This window comes from Sceloporus undulatus, chromosome 4 (assembly GCF_019175285.1).
Source record: "Sceloporus undulatus isolate JIND9_A2432 ecotype Alabama chromosome 4, SceUnd_v1.1, whole genome shotgun sequence".
Lineage (NCBI taxonomy): Eukaryota > Metazoa > Chordata > Lepidosauria > Squamata > Phrynosomatidae > Sceloporus > Sceloporus undulatus.
In genome coordinates, this window is record NC_056525.1 from 58,009,423 (window position 1) to 58,024,312 (window position 14,890).

General features: G+C 41.7%; 1 protein-coding gene across 2 annotated transcripts in view; it reads left to right on the plus strand.

The window, feature by feature from the left end:
• The first annotated feature begins 4,878 nt into the window (after positions 1-4,878).
• The window catches only part of NUCKS1 (nuclear casein kinase and cyclin dependent kinase substrate 1), a 36,851-nt gene continuing 26,839 nt past the window's right edge, over positions 4,879-14,890 (plus strand). Inside the window, exon 1 of one of the 2 annotated variants that reach the window (XM_042462782.1) lies at positions 4,879-5,138. In XM_042462782.1, coding sequence (XP_042318716.1) covers positions 5,122-5,138 — 17 coding nt within the window. In that variant the 5' untranslated portion in view covers positions 4,879-5,121. The remainder of the gene's footprint in view (positions 5,139-14,890) is intronic. The other variant, XM_042462784.1, reaches the window with a different exon arrangement.

The following is a 14,890-nucleotide window of genomic DNA, read 5'->3' on the forward strand; positions in this document are numbered from 1 at the left end:
CAGAGGGGATAATAGACGGTTCCCTGCCCTCAGGCTTACAATCTAAAAGACATGACACAAAAGGAGAAGGGAATGGTGAGGGGGGGAGAGGATCAGGTCCAGCATTCTTCTCTCCCTCTGAGGCCTGGACCAAGGCAGTTGGGCCGGAGGGAGGGCTCTTCTTCTTCAGTTAGACAGTTGTAAAGAGGCACAAACATCTTTTAGTACTTAAGATGCTTTACCAGTAATCTGAAAGGTCCTTTCAACAAAAGACTCTGGAAGTCTTCTGTATAGATCACCAGACCTTTCACAGAGTGGTTGTTTTAAAGGGGATGGTGGATGGCAAAGAAATTGAAAACTGATGCATGGCATAAATGATCAGATGGATTGCCTCCTGTTTTCCAAAATACATTGCAAAGGTTTTGGAGGAATGGTTTGGAAGGGAGGGTCAATGACACATTGGCACAAAATTTAGCCACAGACAGTTCGAGCAGTGTGAGATATATTTTATTTGGTTTGTTGTGTGCTGGGGTCTTTTTCTCATGCAGTCACAAGCAATCCTATGTGCTGTTGTCATAAGTGGGCTAAGATATTTGCATGCAAAGAAGAAAATAAAATCTTCTCTACAGTCTGTTATGTTCCCACCGGACCTTTTTTGCTGTGGGGTTAATGTATATAAAATTGGGCATTACTGCCTATATGAGTGATCCTAAACCACACACACATACACCATGCTATTAAACCAACTTCCAGAAGCTTTGGCAAGGAGGGTCAATGGTAAGGGACCTGGGGCGTGATATTTGGGGACCAAGGTTTAGGAATTACTGTTCTAGATGAAGGAGGAATATAAAGCCTATCTATTTAACTTGTATGATGCACATATCATACATAAAACAGGATTAGAACTGGAGGAAGGAGATGTGAACATTGGAGGAAGGAACATCATGTATCTCATCAAGATATACAAATGATACCATACTACTAGCAGGAAATAGTAAAGACTTTAGAACAATCACTGAAGGAAATCAAGGAAGAATGTACAAAGGCTGGTTTACAGTTGAAACTTAAGGGGAAAAAATAATGACCACAGATTATTTACATTAGCTTTAAAATAGTCGATGAAAACAGCTGGATTTACTAAATTAATGGAAGGAAGGAAGGAATAGCAGTTAGGTTCTCAGTACAGCCATCCCAATATTTAGTGTCCATAACTGCTGCAAATTGGGAATAAACACCATAACATAATGTAGTAGTACTTTATGCATACGCATTCTCATAGTATTTGAACACTTCTTAGTTGTGGGAGACCTTTTGTGATCCACAGCTTATTTGCATTCCCAAACAGCTGCTGTTCTGCTTTGTTCAATGGCCATAGAAATATCCCTGACAGGAGTGAGCGAGTAGCATAGATACTGAAAATGCAATTAGAATTTAGTCATCCTTGGCTCCTAGTGTTGTGGTGAGAGCATCTGCTATCCTGAGCTAATGATGCAGGAAGGGCAGCCATAGTCCTACAAGAAAACAAGAACTTGAGCAGTGTGATAATACTCTTAATACCACTGGCACAAAATCAAGATTGTGTACAAAATTGTCTTTCCGAAGGGTGATGTGAGCTATCAAGAATGCTTTCCCACCTGAGTGGGTTTGACTTTGGTAAGACAATCTACTTTTGGAATTCAGTCTCCAGAGAAGCTTTTCTAATGCTGTCTGGTTAATTTGTTTTTTGGTGTCAGGTGAAAAGTTTACTTGCAGAAGCATTTTAAAAATGGTTCATTTGACTTGATGAGTTTACCTGATCAGTTAAATGCTCTTATGCTTTACTATACAGTATTAGTTTCAGGGCTTGGATGAGTCAGCTACTGGCTATTTTGACTTGTGGAGTCTGAGCAGGCCCATCACAAAAGGAATGCAGACAGTACCAGGAGACACCTCAGCAGGGGGGTGACAACCATTGTGTGGAGGGGTGCAGTGCTGCTGCCACTCAGCAGCCCCTTCCAGAATAGGAGGTGCTGGTGAAGGCAGCAGCATGGTGCCATGCACTCTTCCCCTTCTCATTGCTTCCCTTCCCCACCTGACTAGTTGCTGAGCAGTAGAAGCAGATCACTGGAGCCACCAGTGCCCACTGCTTCTCCACTGCTGTGGCTCTCTCAGCCAAAGGAACCAAGTTACCAGAGGTGAAGAACCAGATGCATGCCCCTTCTGGCTTCTCTGCTGCTATGGCTGTCTTGGGCAGGAAGCCAAGATAAGGGAGAAGCCCAAATGAGAAGCCCCAGCCTCCCTTCCATCCCCTCCTGCTGCCTTACTTGCACCTCTCATGTACCTGCCCACAGCCGTCACAATGAAAACCACAACAAATAGGCTAAAGAACAGAAAGCTGGAAAAGGTGCAACAATTTGCTTTTGCCTGAGCCTACTGGGAAGGACACAACTCTGCCCCCTCCTTTCCACTCCCTTCCCTTCTGCTGAGTTTGTTGTTTGTTGTGAACCACCTTCAGATTGAACCTGGCTCATGGCGACCCTGTGGCTGAGCATCTCCAAGACTCCTTGTCCTCAACTGCTCTCCTTAGGTTCATACCCATGACCTCCCTAATAGAGTCCACCCATCGAGCATGTGTCTAGCCTCTCTTTCTACCTCCCTCTACCTTTCCTGTTATTGTCTTTTCCAATGAGTCGTGCCTTCTCATGATGTGGCCAAAGTACAACTGCCTCAACCTTATCATCTTGGCTTCCAAGGAGACTTTAGGCTTGATTTGTTCTAGGACTGGGACACATTTGTTGGTCCTTTTTGGCTGTCCACAGTATCCTCAGCACACTTGTCCAGCACCACACTTCAAATGAATTGATTTTCCTCTTATCTGCTTTCTTCACTGTCCAGCTGTCACATCCATATATGGTAATAGGGAATTCAATGACTTGTACAATTTTAACTTTTGTGCTCAGTTGTATATATATTATTTTAACACACACAGAGAGAGACACAATTCATTGGGAGATGGATGCTTCCACCAGTGAAAGTACACTTACAGCATTCTGGAGTGGAGAAGTGAATGGAGAGCTAGGAGGCTCTCCCACTAGTTTTTCTTATAACCTAAACAGGGGGGAAGGAAAGTCTTCAAAAATCAGAGCTCTGAATGTGAATGGAGAGCCAGTATGACAGTACGAAGAGACCAAGCATGTTGTTCAAGCAGAAAGAAGTATCAGTAGTTTTGATGGTGCTTTCTCCTAGATAATTATAAACGTTATGCCTGATAAACACCATCATAAGATTTTATTATGTCAGTCTATGAAAGATATCCAAAATTCAGGCAGCATGATTCTGGATTTTCTTTGGGGACATGCTTATGACAAATGTTTTAATGTACTTCATCCACCGCCCCCCCAATGGCCAAATCTACAAACTTTTAACCTGGGTGATAGTTACATGATAGGATTTAATAAACAGATTAGCTAACTCAGTTGGATTTACCTCTAAATAAACAGAGATTGCCTAACTTTTTGAGTTATTATTTTAAAAATATGATCATAAAATGAAGAATCAAGTTAGCTGTATCTGAAGCAACAGAGTTGAGTGAACATTGGACTGCATTTCTGCAATAGTTAACCAATCCAGCAGTGAATTTCTACAATTAAAACAGCCGTGGATCCTGGAGCAATTTAAAGATGAATGACTGCAGCAGAGTATCTGCTTTCATAGATTGCGCTGTGACATTATTCGTCCCATAGGCCTTTGGTACTAGGCCTGTGCATGCTCACACTCTCAAGCAACCTTATACATATATATGGGAGGGCAAAATGCAGCCCATGAGTCCCATGTGATCCCCAAGAGCTTTTTGGGAGCCCCAGGGATCACTAGAAAAAACAATAATGGTAGGGAAAGACTCAACCAGAGGTTATGGGCAAGGGCTTGAAGGCTCTGGCCAAGGAAGTGGAGGACGGGGGTTCCTGGAGATGTCTCATCCACAGGGCCGCCATGAGTTGAGGTCGACTCGAGGGCAGCTAACAACAACAACCCCTTCTAGACCTCTTGGACCTGCTCTTTCGCCTGACCGATGATGATGGTGGTGATGATGATGTGGGGGAGCTTTTCAGTCTGCCTTTCCTGGAAGCAAGTACTGCAATCATCTTATCAGTAGGTTCTAGAGCCCCTGGCTTTTGTGTTTGGCATTTTTAGCAGTCTGTGTGGCCCTGAGATGGTACTTTCCCACCCGGATTAAGTGGCTACTCATCAGCAACAAAAGGCCAAAAAGCAAGCATAAAAAGAAGAACAAGTCCTAACTCCAACAGCACTAGTACAGAACCCAACAACGACAGCCACAGGCTGAAATGGAGGACGTGTCCCATAGAAAGGAGGACTTTTGGTCACCATGTTCTTAGCTATGCCCAAAATGGAGGAGATATTGGAATTATTCCTGGGCAGAAGGCTGAAATGGAGGACCTGTCCAGGAAAAGGAGGACCTCTGGCCACCCTGTTCTTAGTCATGCTCACAATGGAGGACACTTTGGAATTATTCCTGGGCAAAAGGAGGCTGAAAAGGAGGACCCTTTGGCCACCTTGCTCCTCCTCCTCAGCCTTCAAAGAAGACACATTGCAGGCATGGCATCACTGCGCATGCTCAGTGTGTGTCTGCCTGTGTGTGAGGAGGCGAGAGAGACTGAGAGAGTATCCTTTTGGCGAATCTGCCGCCCTCAATCCCCGGCCGCGTCCCGCTCCGTCAGACTTGTTGGCTTCCGCTCCTCTCACACCAGCTTTACCGAGGGAGCAGCGCGCGCGCCCTTCATCTCCCTCCCGCTCGCCAGGCAGGAGGCGGGCCTTGGTGGAGGAGAGCGTTCGAACGGGCCAATGGGAGACGCCGACACGGCCAGGCGCCCAATGAGAGGGAAGGAGGGGGAGGAGCGACCAGCGGAGTAGGCTGCGCCGCCCTCTCAGCTCAGCTCAGCTCGGCGCATCTCCTCTCTCTCGCTCTCTCTCTCTCTCGGCTGGACGAAGTGCGACCATTTTGCAGGGGGAGTAAGCGGCCGCTGAGGGCGACGCTGAGGCGGCGGCGGAGGAGGGAGAGGGAGCCAGGCCGGGGATCCGAGGCCCTGCTCGGCTGGTTTGGCCTCCGCAGTCGCCCAGGGGCCTCCATTTTCACCGTGCCCCAAGATGTCTAGGCCCGTCAGGTGAGTCCGTTACGGAGGAGGCCTCTCTGGCTGCCAATGGCGGGAGAAGGAGGGCCCTGCGGCGGCGGCGGCGGCACGCGGAGTGGGGCTGCTCCGGCAGCAGCAGGGGCACCAGCACCGCCGCCCTGCGGGTGCCTCCTTCCTTCCCTCCTTCCTCGCAGGGAGGCAGTGCTGCCCCTTAAGGAGAGCGCAAGCAAAGGCCGCGGCGGGAAACCAGGGAAAGGGAAGAAGAAGGAAAGACCCGACATCTGCATCCACACTGCAGAAATAATCCGCTTCGACGCCGCTTTAAACCGCCTTGGCGCCACGCAGTTAGGCTCTTGGGAGCTGCAGGGGGTTTATAATATTAATATTTATATTATTATATTATAATTACTTATATTACATTGTAGCCTCCTCTGTGGAGAGGCTCCTTTGGGGTGCCACCACAATATAATAATAATAATAATAATAATTTAGGGGGGGTGGGATATTATGTGTCTGTTGAAATGGCTTTTTAAATGTAAGCCGCGTTGGTTGTTTGGCAACAGAAAAGCAGGGTATAAAGAACATTATTACAGTACTATGATTATTTATAATAACAACAACAATAATAAAATTATAATAGTATATAATACGATATAATTATGTATAATAATAATAATATCATAATATGATATAATATATAATTATATATAATATTATGTAATGTAATATAATAATAATAATATTTTCAATAAGATTGAGGTGGCTTATGTCCATTAAAAAAGTCATACAGTGCAATAAAATAAACCCCAGTATCCTCTCCCTCCTTAAAACGACTCCACAAAACAACAAACTGTAATAAATAGCAGTTAAAAATAATGAAGACAGCAGCAAGAAGAGCAGGACATCATGGGGCAGCCATTGGAACAACCCATACATCAGTGGGGACAACTGGGTCAGTCGTTCAGGGAAGGCCTGTCACAAACGGCCCGCCTTGACAGCCTTTTTTAAAGCTGTCAAGGTTAAGGATGTGTTGGATAACGTATCATTAAACAACAGGGCACTGTGAAGGTTTCAAATCTTGAGTTGAGTTTTGGGGTTCCACAACAACAAAATATTTTTTAAGGGGGTCCCTGGTAAAGAAAAGGGTCTCGAAAAGCCTGAGATCCATTAATAACAACAACAACAACAAAATGTTATTTCTATCCCACCTCTCCCAATAAGAGAGATCTGGGTGGCTTACAACATATTAAATTCATACAATACTAGATAAATCCCACTGTTCCCTCCTTTCTTACACAAACAACATAATAACTCCCACATAACAATAATAAAATACAATTTAGGTTGTTAAAACAATCAGAACCAGAGGATGTGCGCCACACACACACACTTGACAAATGTTCAGTTGATATCTTTGCAATATAATGTATGTATATGTTGATAACTCAGATATTTCTTAAAAGAGTCTAGAGGCTGAATCTCCCTCATTGGGAATACAGTATTCAGGGATGGTCTGCATGGCTGGCAGAGATAGGGACACCTTTGCTTTCCTGATGGTTCAGCATGCACCAGTATTGTTTCATGCACAAAGTTTATTGAAAACACTGTGTATAAAAAGGCTGTGTGTATAAAGTGTATACAAAACATAAATAAATTTCAAGTTTAGACTTGGGTCATTTCCACAATACTCTGTATATGCATATATTCCAAAAGACTCTGAACTCCACAACACAAACCTGGATATGTATAAATTAGGACAAAGTCATTAGGCCCCAGTGGTTTTTAATAAATATGTGTCAGAATAAAAGGAGTCAGAGTTAATAGCTTAGAAAACCAAGTACAAGTTCCTTATAGCTTTACCTCTCCCTGGTTTTTACAGGCCTCAGATTTCCAGACCGTGGAGCCAGGGCAGTTTCAAGTGGCGTCGAAGTGGATGGTTTAGGGCAGTGTGGATGTGGCGGTGGCGGGGGGACCGTATGTCGTGGCTGCTGAGAAGGACGAGGCACTGCGAAATGGAAGGCCTTTAAGAAAAAATGGAGGGCATGACCAAATGAAAGTTGAAAACACTCCTAGAAATGTAATTTCATGCTTAGTTTTTTTGTGGCTTTTTCAGGCTTATGCGGCCATGTTCTGGAAGAATTTGTCTTTAAATTCATACTTCTTGGTCAGGCTCAAAATGGATGGTGTTTTGGAATCCATCTTGGGCAAAAGGTTGAAATGAAGGATATGTCCTTGGGAAAGGAGGACGCCTGGTCACCCTGGATGCAGCCTGAGAGGCATATAGAGCTCTCCCCTGGTGCCACAACCAACTACAATTCCCAGGATTCCATACCATGGAGCCATGGCAGTTAAAGTGGTGTGAGACTGGATTTTTGCTGCAGTGTGGGCGCAGCATGGGCTGCAGTGCAGACATCTCCAGGAAAGCAAGGCTGGAGAATCACTGATTGGCCCTGTTTGTTTTGCTGTGCTGTGCTCTATTATCATCATTATTATTACTGTTATTATTATTATTATTATCTGCTTTGCTTTGCTCTGGAGACATAGGCACCCACTGTGCTCACTGCCTCTGCTGTGTGCTTGTCAGGCAGCATTCAGTGTGAACAAACATCCTCCTTTTCCAGCACATGTCCTACATTTCGGCCTTCTGTTCAGGAGGAATTCCAAATGTCATCCATTTTGAGCCTGACTAAGAAGCATGAATTTACATTTATAGGAGTGTTTTTAGGTTTTATTTGGTCGTGTCCTACATTTTTCTTGAATATTCTACTTTTGTCCTTCTTTGTGCATTGCCTAAACAATCCACTTTGACACTGCTTTAACTGCCATGGCTCCATGGTATGGAATTCTGGGGACTGTAGTATTTAACCTATTTAACCTCTGTCAGAGAGCTCTGGTGCCACAATAAACTGCCATTCCCAGGATTCCTTAGCAATGAGCCAGGGCAATTAAAGCGGTCTCAAATTGGGTTGTTTCTGTAGTGGATGCAGCCTTATTATAGTGAGATGATGGACATTGGTGCTACTTTTTGGTATAACAGAAGGGAAGTGTCTGTCACCTTGTTCAAGGTAGTGCTTCTTGGTGGGGAGGTGCACATGTATACAAACCCTAGGGCAAAAATGACACAGCTTGTAGTGTTGGGGTCTTTGAAGAAACAAGCATGGCTATCCTTTGTTTACATGTGTGTTATATGATGGTGCCCTCTTGATGTTGATTATTTGTAAAGTATGTGCTCTCTTTCATCCAGTGAGCTCAAGGGGTTTACATGATTCATCTCTCTCACTCACTTTACTCTTGCAGCAATCTTGTGAAGTAGTTAAAAGTGGAGAGAGAGTGTGTGTGTGATGGGAATTTCATGGTTTAGTGCGGGTTTAAGCCTGGATCTCCGAAAACATTGGGATAACCATTATACCAGACTGGCCTGATGGTAGGGAGTCTGCAGTAATGAACTGAATGTTGATTATATGAGTTTGTATTGGAATGTTTATTATGTTCATAAGCTGTTCTCCAGGGTGCTGAGAGTGTCCCTAATAATACTCTTCAACAGTCATGTGAGGTAGGTTAGACTAAGAGTAAGGGATGGACCCAAAGCTCTCCAATGGACATAATAGCTGTGGATTTTTTTGAGGAGGGATGCAAAAATCCTCTGGACAAGTCCAAAAAAAATTATTTTCATGTCCACCCATTCTTGGCTTGGGCATAGTGCAGCCAAAATATAAGGGCACCTCAGACACACAGTCAAAAGAAGCCCATCCTACTTCCTCCTGTGGGAAATGAGAGGGATGTGGAGACTTCTGCTTCAGCCCATTCATTCCAGTTATATAGCTGATAAGCCTGGCTGAACAGTTGCAGACCAGGACCTTCTTAATTTCATATTTCTGCCTCCATTCTAGTGGGGAAAGGAAGTAAGGGGTTTATTTGAATATTGTTCTACCAATTCACACTGGCCAAGCCAGCATGTTCCCCAGTGGAGTTGGGAAGCTTCAGGGTGCTGCTTGAAATTTCCAAGAATTGTACTGGTCCCCTGGGTGGCAATGCAAAGAGAGCATTCTCTGGACTAGGAGCACTGTTAGAAGAATTGTGATTTGCTTCTAGAGTCTGGTTTTATGTTTCTTAAAAGCAGCACCAAGAACTGGTACTAACATAACTTACGCTAACATTCAGTGTATCTGAGCACAAGCAAGTGCCAAAAAGACAGGAATGGGGAAGAGAGCAGTAGTAGACACATGTGCTTTCAGTAGCAGTAATTGAGGTCTGAAACACTGCAGAAGTAATCTGGTTTGAGACTGCTTTAACTGCCCTGATTTAATGCTAGTGAATTCTTTTAACTGTCATTTTGTGAGACATTTAGCCTTCTCTGTCAGAGAGTTCTGGTGCCACAATAAACTACAGTTCTCAGGATTCCTTAGCACTGATCCAGGGCGTTTAAAGCAGTCTTAAACTGGATAATTTCTGTAGTACGTTTTGGACCTGAGCTTTGCATAAGTGATGGCAGTGGTATAGTTCTTGGGGTGGGGGAAATCCCCATCATAGCTGAGACTAATACAATAAGTAAGGCATAATGGGCACAGAATTGTGAGCAAGGTGGTGGTGTGCAGAAACCAGAGGGAGATGGTGCAAGAGAGCAATGGCAGCCGTAGAAGCAGCGCAGATTGTACTCAAAGCTGGCTAAGGAGTAGTGCTTGCCAAGTGCTTCATTCCTCTGAATGAAGCTGTTACTACTATCCCTGGAGTACATGCAGCAATTCTACATGTGACCGGTGCTCTCCGTGCAACTTCCCACAGCCTGGGAAGATATGGGCCTTGCCTGTTTGCTTGACTTTATTGTGGTTAAACATTATTTACTCTTTCATTTATCTCCTTTATTCTGATTAAAAAGGAAAATCCTGCAATCATTTATGCCTGCAGATACCTTGGCATTTCAGTAACTTTGTATGCCTTTTACTGTGTACAGGATTAAATCTATAGCAAAGTGCTACACAATGTTTATTCATTCCCAGGAAGGATACAAGCTCTCTGAAATGAATGGAAGTTGATCAGTAACATCTGGTGAATTGATTGCTTAATTATGAATGATCAGCTCTGGAATACTGGTGATTTTTGTCAATTTGATATGGTGGTGAAATGAATCATTATTTTGTGTTTGCATTCTGGGCCCCGCTCAGCATCATCCTCCTGGTTCAAAAGATGATTAGGTTGTTCCTATGGTTTGTCCTCATTGTGGTGGTTTTCCCTCCATATGCCACTTTTGATCCAGAATTTTAAGGAGTCCAGCAAGAAATAACACTATGCTTCTTATAAAGCATAGTACAGTATTTAGTTAAATTATTATTGTTGTTCTTTATTTATTTAGGTATTTATATTTAGGTATTTATATCCCGCCCTTCAGCCCTAATGGCTCTGTTATTATTTTGAAGCAAATACTCATTCTTCCTCTCTCCAGAAATATTTTTGTCTTTTTATTTCCATGCAAGCTTTGCTTCTTGTCCATCAAAACTTTAAAATCTTAGATATTCATCCCATCCCAATGCTGTCATTATATCTCATAGTTTCTTCTATCTAAATACCCTTTTATTTTTATGTTTCAGCTCTATTGACTGTGTTCTTCGCTTCCTTCACTGTGACTATCCTTCTGTCACCTCATTATACTTCAACCACCTTCTTATTTTCTTTTGAAAATACTGATACTGTTTCTGAAGGAAATAAATAGCTCTAGCACTAAATAGGAGGAAAATCCTGTAGGAATTTGCATGCCTACTGCTAATGATAAAACTGGTTTGCTGAAGCAAGAAAAACTTCTAGGAAACATATTCAAGCCAACTATGCAGCAAAATACAATAACATTCACAAAAGAGTGATACTTTTATTGATCAGCTGAAATGCAGAAAATACCTCATGTAAACGTTTTGTCTGGTGTTAAAAATCATACATGAAAATAACTCTAGTTTTCTTTCTTGCTTGTTAAAAGTGTGTGTTTAGGAATCGATTACATGTCCACAGAAAGTCAAAAAAGATAATAAATTTACTTTGTCTCCTGTGACCTGCTTCCGGTCAAGTATGCCGTTGGCAACAAGTTTCATTCCATGAGTGGTACATGCAAATCATGAGCTGAAGCAATAAGCCTGTCACATAGGAGGTCCATGAAGGCTGGAAGGCTGCTCAGATCACCTCCTCCCCTTGACAAAGTGGCTACATGTCAAGAGCCAAGGCTTGCTGGCTGGCTGGGCAGTCCTACACATTTCTGTTCAATCTGCTTCAGTCACAAACTGGTGGGAAGATGCAGGGAAAGAAGTCTTCCCTCCTCTTTCAGTGCCTCTCGGGGAAAGTGTAATTGTTATTAGTTCATTGTTCAGGTGTTGTTGTTGTTGTCCAGGTTTTAAATCGAGTTAAGTTTTGGGGGTCCACAACAAAAGATTTTTAAAGGGGTCCCTGGTAAAGAAAAAAGGTTAAGAACCACTTCTTTAAACAAGAGGGCATGGTTTTGAAAAGCCTGAGAACCAGAAGATGCACCACATATACACACACTTGACAAATTTTCATTTGATATGTTCTCAATATAATGTATGTATAGGTTGATAACATAAATATTTCTTAAAAGACTATACACATTGAATCTCCCTAATCGGGAATATGCAGAAATTGTCTGCATGGGTGGCTGAGATAGTGGCACCCTTGTTTTCTGATGGTTCAGTGTACACAGATACTGTTTCATGCATAAAATTATTAAAAGTCCTGAGTATAACATTACCTTAAGGCTGTGTATACAGTGTAAACAAAAAATGAATTTCAAGTTTAGACTTGGGTCATTTCCACAATATTCTGTATATGCATACATTCCAAAATTCAAAAGACCCTGAACTCCAAAACACAAATCTGAATATGTATAAATTAGGACAATCATTAGGCCCAAGTGGTTTTAATAAATAAGTGTCAGAGTAAAAGGAGTCAGAGTTAATAGCTTAGAAAACCAAGTGTGAGTTCCTTACAGCTTTATCTCTCCCTAGTTTTACTTTGGAGCCTTGCTGAGACAATGCAGTAAAGTTACTTAGAAAAGACACTGGAGTTTTATTTGTATGGAATACTGCAGTTTTGGTTAATATGGAAGTGCCCAGTCAGTGTTCATTTCTAAGAACTGTACGATACTTGGATGTATATACCTCATTAATAAACCACAAAATTGCTTTCTCCTTTTCATTCTTGCCTCCCTGAACATGTACAGGAAGATTTAAGTGAAAAATAGGCATGTGGTTCTGTCTTGGGCCTTCAGAAAAAGCATGAATTACTCAGTGTCACTATTATGCGAGTGGTATACACATGATGTAGGAAGTGGTGCAAATTGGAACAGTAGCTCTTACCTAGCATCAGACATTTAGCAGAAGAGGAGGCAAGAGAGGCTTTAAACGTTTGCTATGTTTGCAGCCCATCTGGGAATCCTCCATTCACAGAAAGCTTTCATAGATGCTGCTCAGTTCTGTTTGCAACCAAGCCAGCATAGCTCCTGGTTAACCCAACACCCCCCCCCCCCAGAAAGAGAGTCAGTTTTTGCCAAACCATCAGGAAGAGGAGTAGAAACTTGCCGCCCACTAGTTTAGGCTTAATTTCTTAATGTTAACCAAATTTATGGACCAGCTTATCTCATTTCTAACTCTTCTGTCTTACCAGGAGTTTTAAGATTCTGTTTATAGAGGTAGATTAATGAAAATGAAAGAAATAAAAATTGAATGAAATTAAATAATAAGAATATATTCTTATATATACTCCTGAACACCATTACTTGTAAGACACAGGGTATGCTTCTTAGGGCCTCTCCCATAGATATAGGGAATCAAAAAGGTTAGGAACCCCTGGCCTAAAGCATAGGATTGCTCAGAGTTTATTGTATAGTTGTTATTCTTTTGCAGCAAGATTCCTAACAAATCATCCCAGTGCTTTAATTGTATAATTCTGCAAGGGGCATTTGTTTGCAGCATCTTAAGATATCATCTTAACAACTTGGTTGGGAAATGAAAATGGATGTGAAGTATTTGTTTGGCATGAATCCAATTGGCATCCCCCAACTAGAGTAAGTCCATTGAATCACTTGATGGGAGAAAGATGGGACATTAAATAAATAAATAATTTAAACTGCTTGACTTTGTAAGTTCCCACTTACTTAAAAAGTGAAAATACCATGACTGATCCCTTCCCATCCATGGGAGTCCCCCTCACCGTGCGGATTGGGAAAAAATGAAGGAGCTGAAGCCCATATTAGTCAGTGTGCGGCAAAGTGTATGTGCCTGCATCAGCGTTTGCCAGTGCTCCAGTCTGTGGCTGGCTAGGCAGCTGATACAGTGGGCTCAGTGTAGTTTGTGACCAAATGTGTAAAATTAGCTAACCATGAGAATTAGAGAAAGGATCAGTTAGGAAGAATATGCTTGGTTTTTTGGTTTATGGGAACATAAATATGATCTAGCAAAATGGGAACCCCAAATAAAACAGGATTGGGCTCTTGGTATCTACTGAGATTTGGTTCTAGGACCTGCCATGGATACCAAAATCTGTGGATTCTCAAGTCCCATTATATTCAATGGTGTAGTAAATTGGAATCCCTTATATAAAATGACAAAATCAAGGTTTGCTTTTTGGATATTTTTTAAAAATATTTTCAAGGTGTGGATGGTTGAAACTTTGGATCCAGAATCCATGGATAAGGAGGGCTAAATGCACTGGGAAAAAATAAACAATGAAATAGGCAAATATGTTTATTATTCCAACACATTTTGAAACTTTTTAATTATAATGGTAATAATTAATTAATTAATTAATTATATTTTAACTATAACAAATAAAAATAATGGTCCTTCATCAAGGAGGACTACAATTACTACAGAAAATAAATTAGAGCAACTTTTTATAAACAATATCATAATGCATATATAAAATGCACACTATACGCAAATATACATCTGTTTTGAATTGTTCTATTGTTAAATATTGGTGTTATCTGTACAGTGACCTTAAATGTTATAATATAGGACTAAAATAACTATTTTAATAAATAAACATATGATTAGTGAAATTGATTGCACTTGGAGATAGACAAACCATATTACACATTATAACTTTGATATAATGTTAGATGAAGGCATCATTATGTTAGTGCATGTATGTATATGCATAGGCTATGATAATAAAATTCATGTTTTTAAAGTGTTGGATGTATTCTGTGCCTGTGTTTGCTGAATTTCTTATGGTATTCCAGATGATATTCAAGCAAAGACCATATGAGACAGGCATGTGACAGAGTCATTCCTCATATCAGCATAGTCTCCCAGGGATAATAATTCTGGTGTAGAACATAATGTTGCATAACCCTCTCCCATTGTCTTGTCATTTCATATGCTTTGGAAGTGATGTGGGGTGTTACTCCATAGTTTGGATGATGCAAGGCCTGGCCTTTGAAGAGTAAAGGTTGATTTGGTCAGACTTGCATGTCGGTTACTTATTTAATATATTAGTTAAATTTATATACATACAAACATATCTAACATCAGTTTCAGTTTTTTGAAATTGCAGAAATTATTGGGCAAATAATAGAAGTCATAGGAGTTAGTTCTTTTAATGTGTTTTTTGAGCTAACCAGTTAGGAGATTTACACCCAGCTAACAAGGCTATATCTGATTGCGCGTTGATGTCCCAGATCCTTTGTTTTAGGACTTCCTGAACTGCGTGCCTGGCTGAAAGAAAGTAAGGGGGGGGGGAAGCCTAATTGGAACACTACCAGGGATAGCTGAAAAACCCAAAAATTA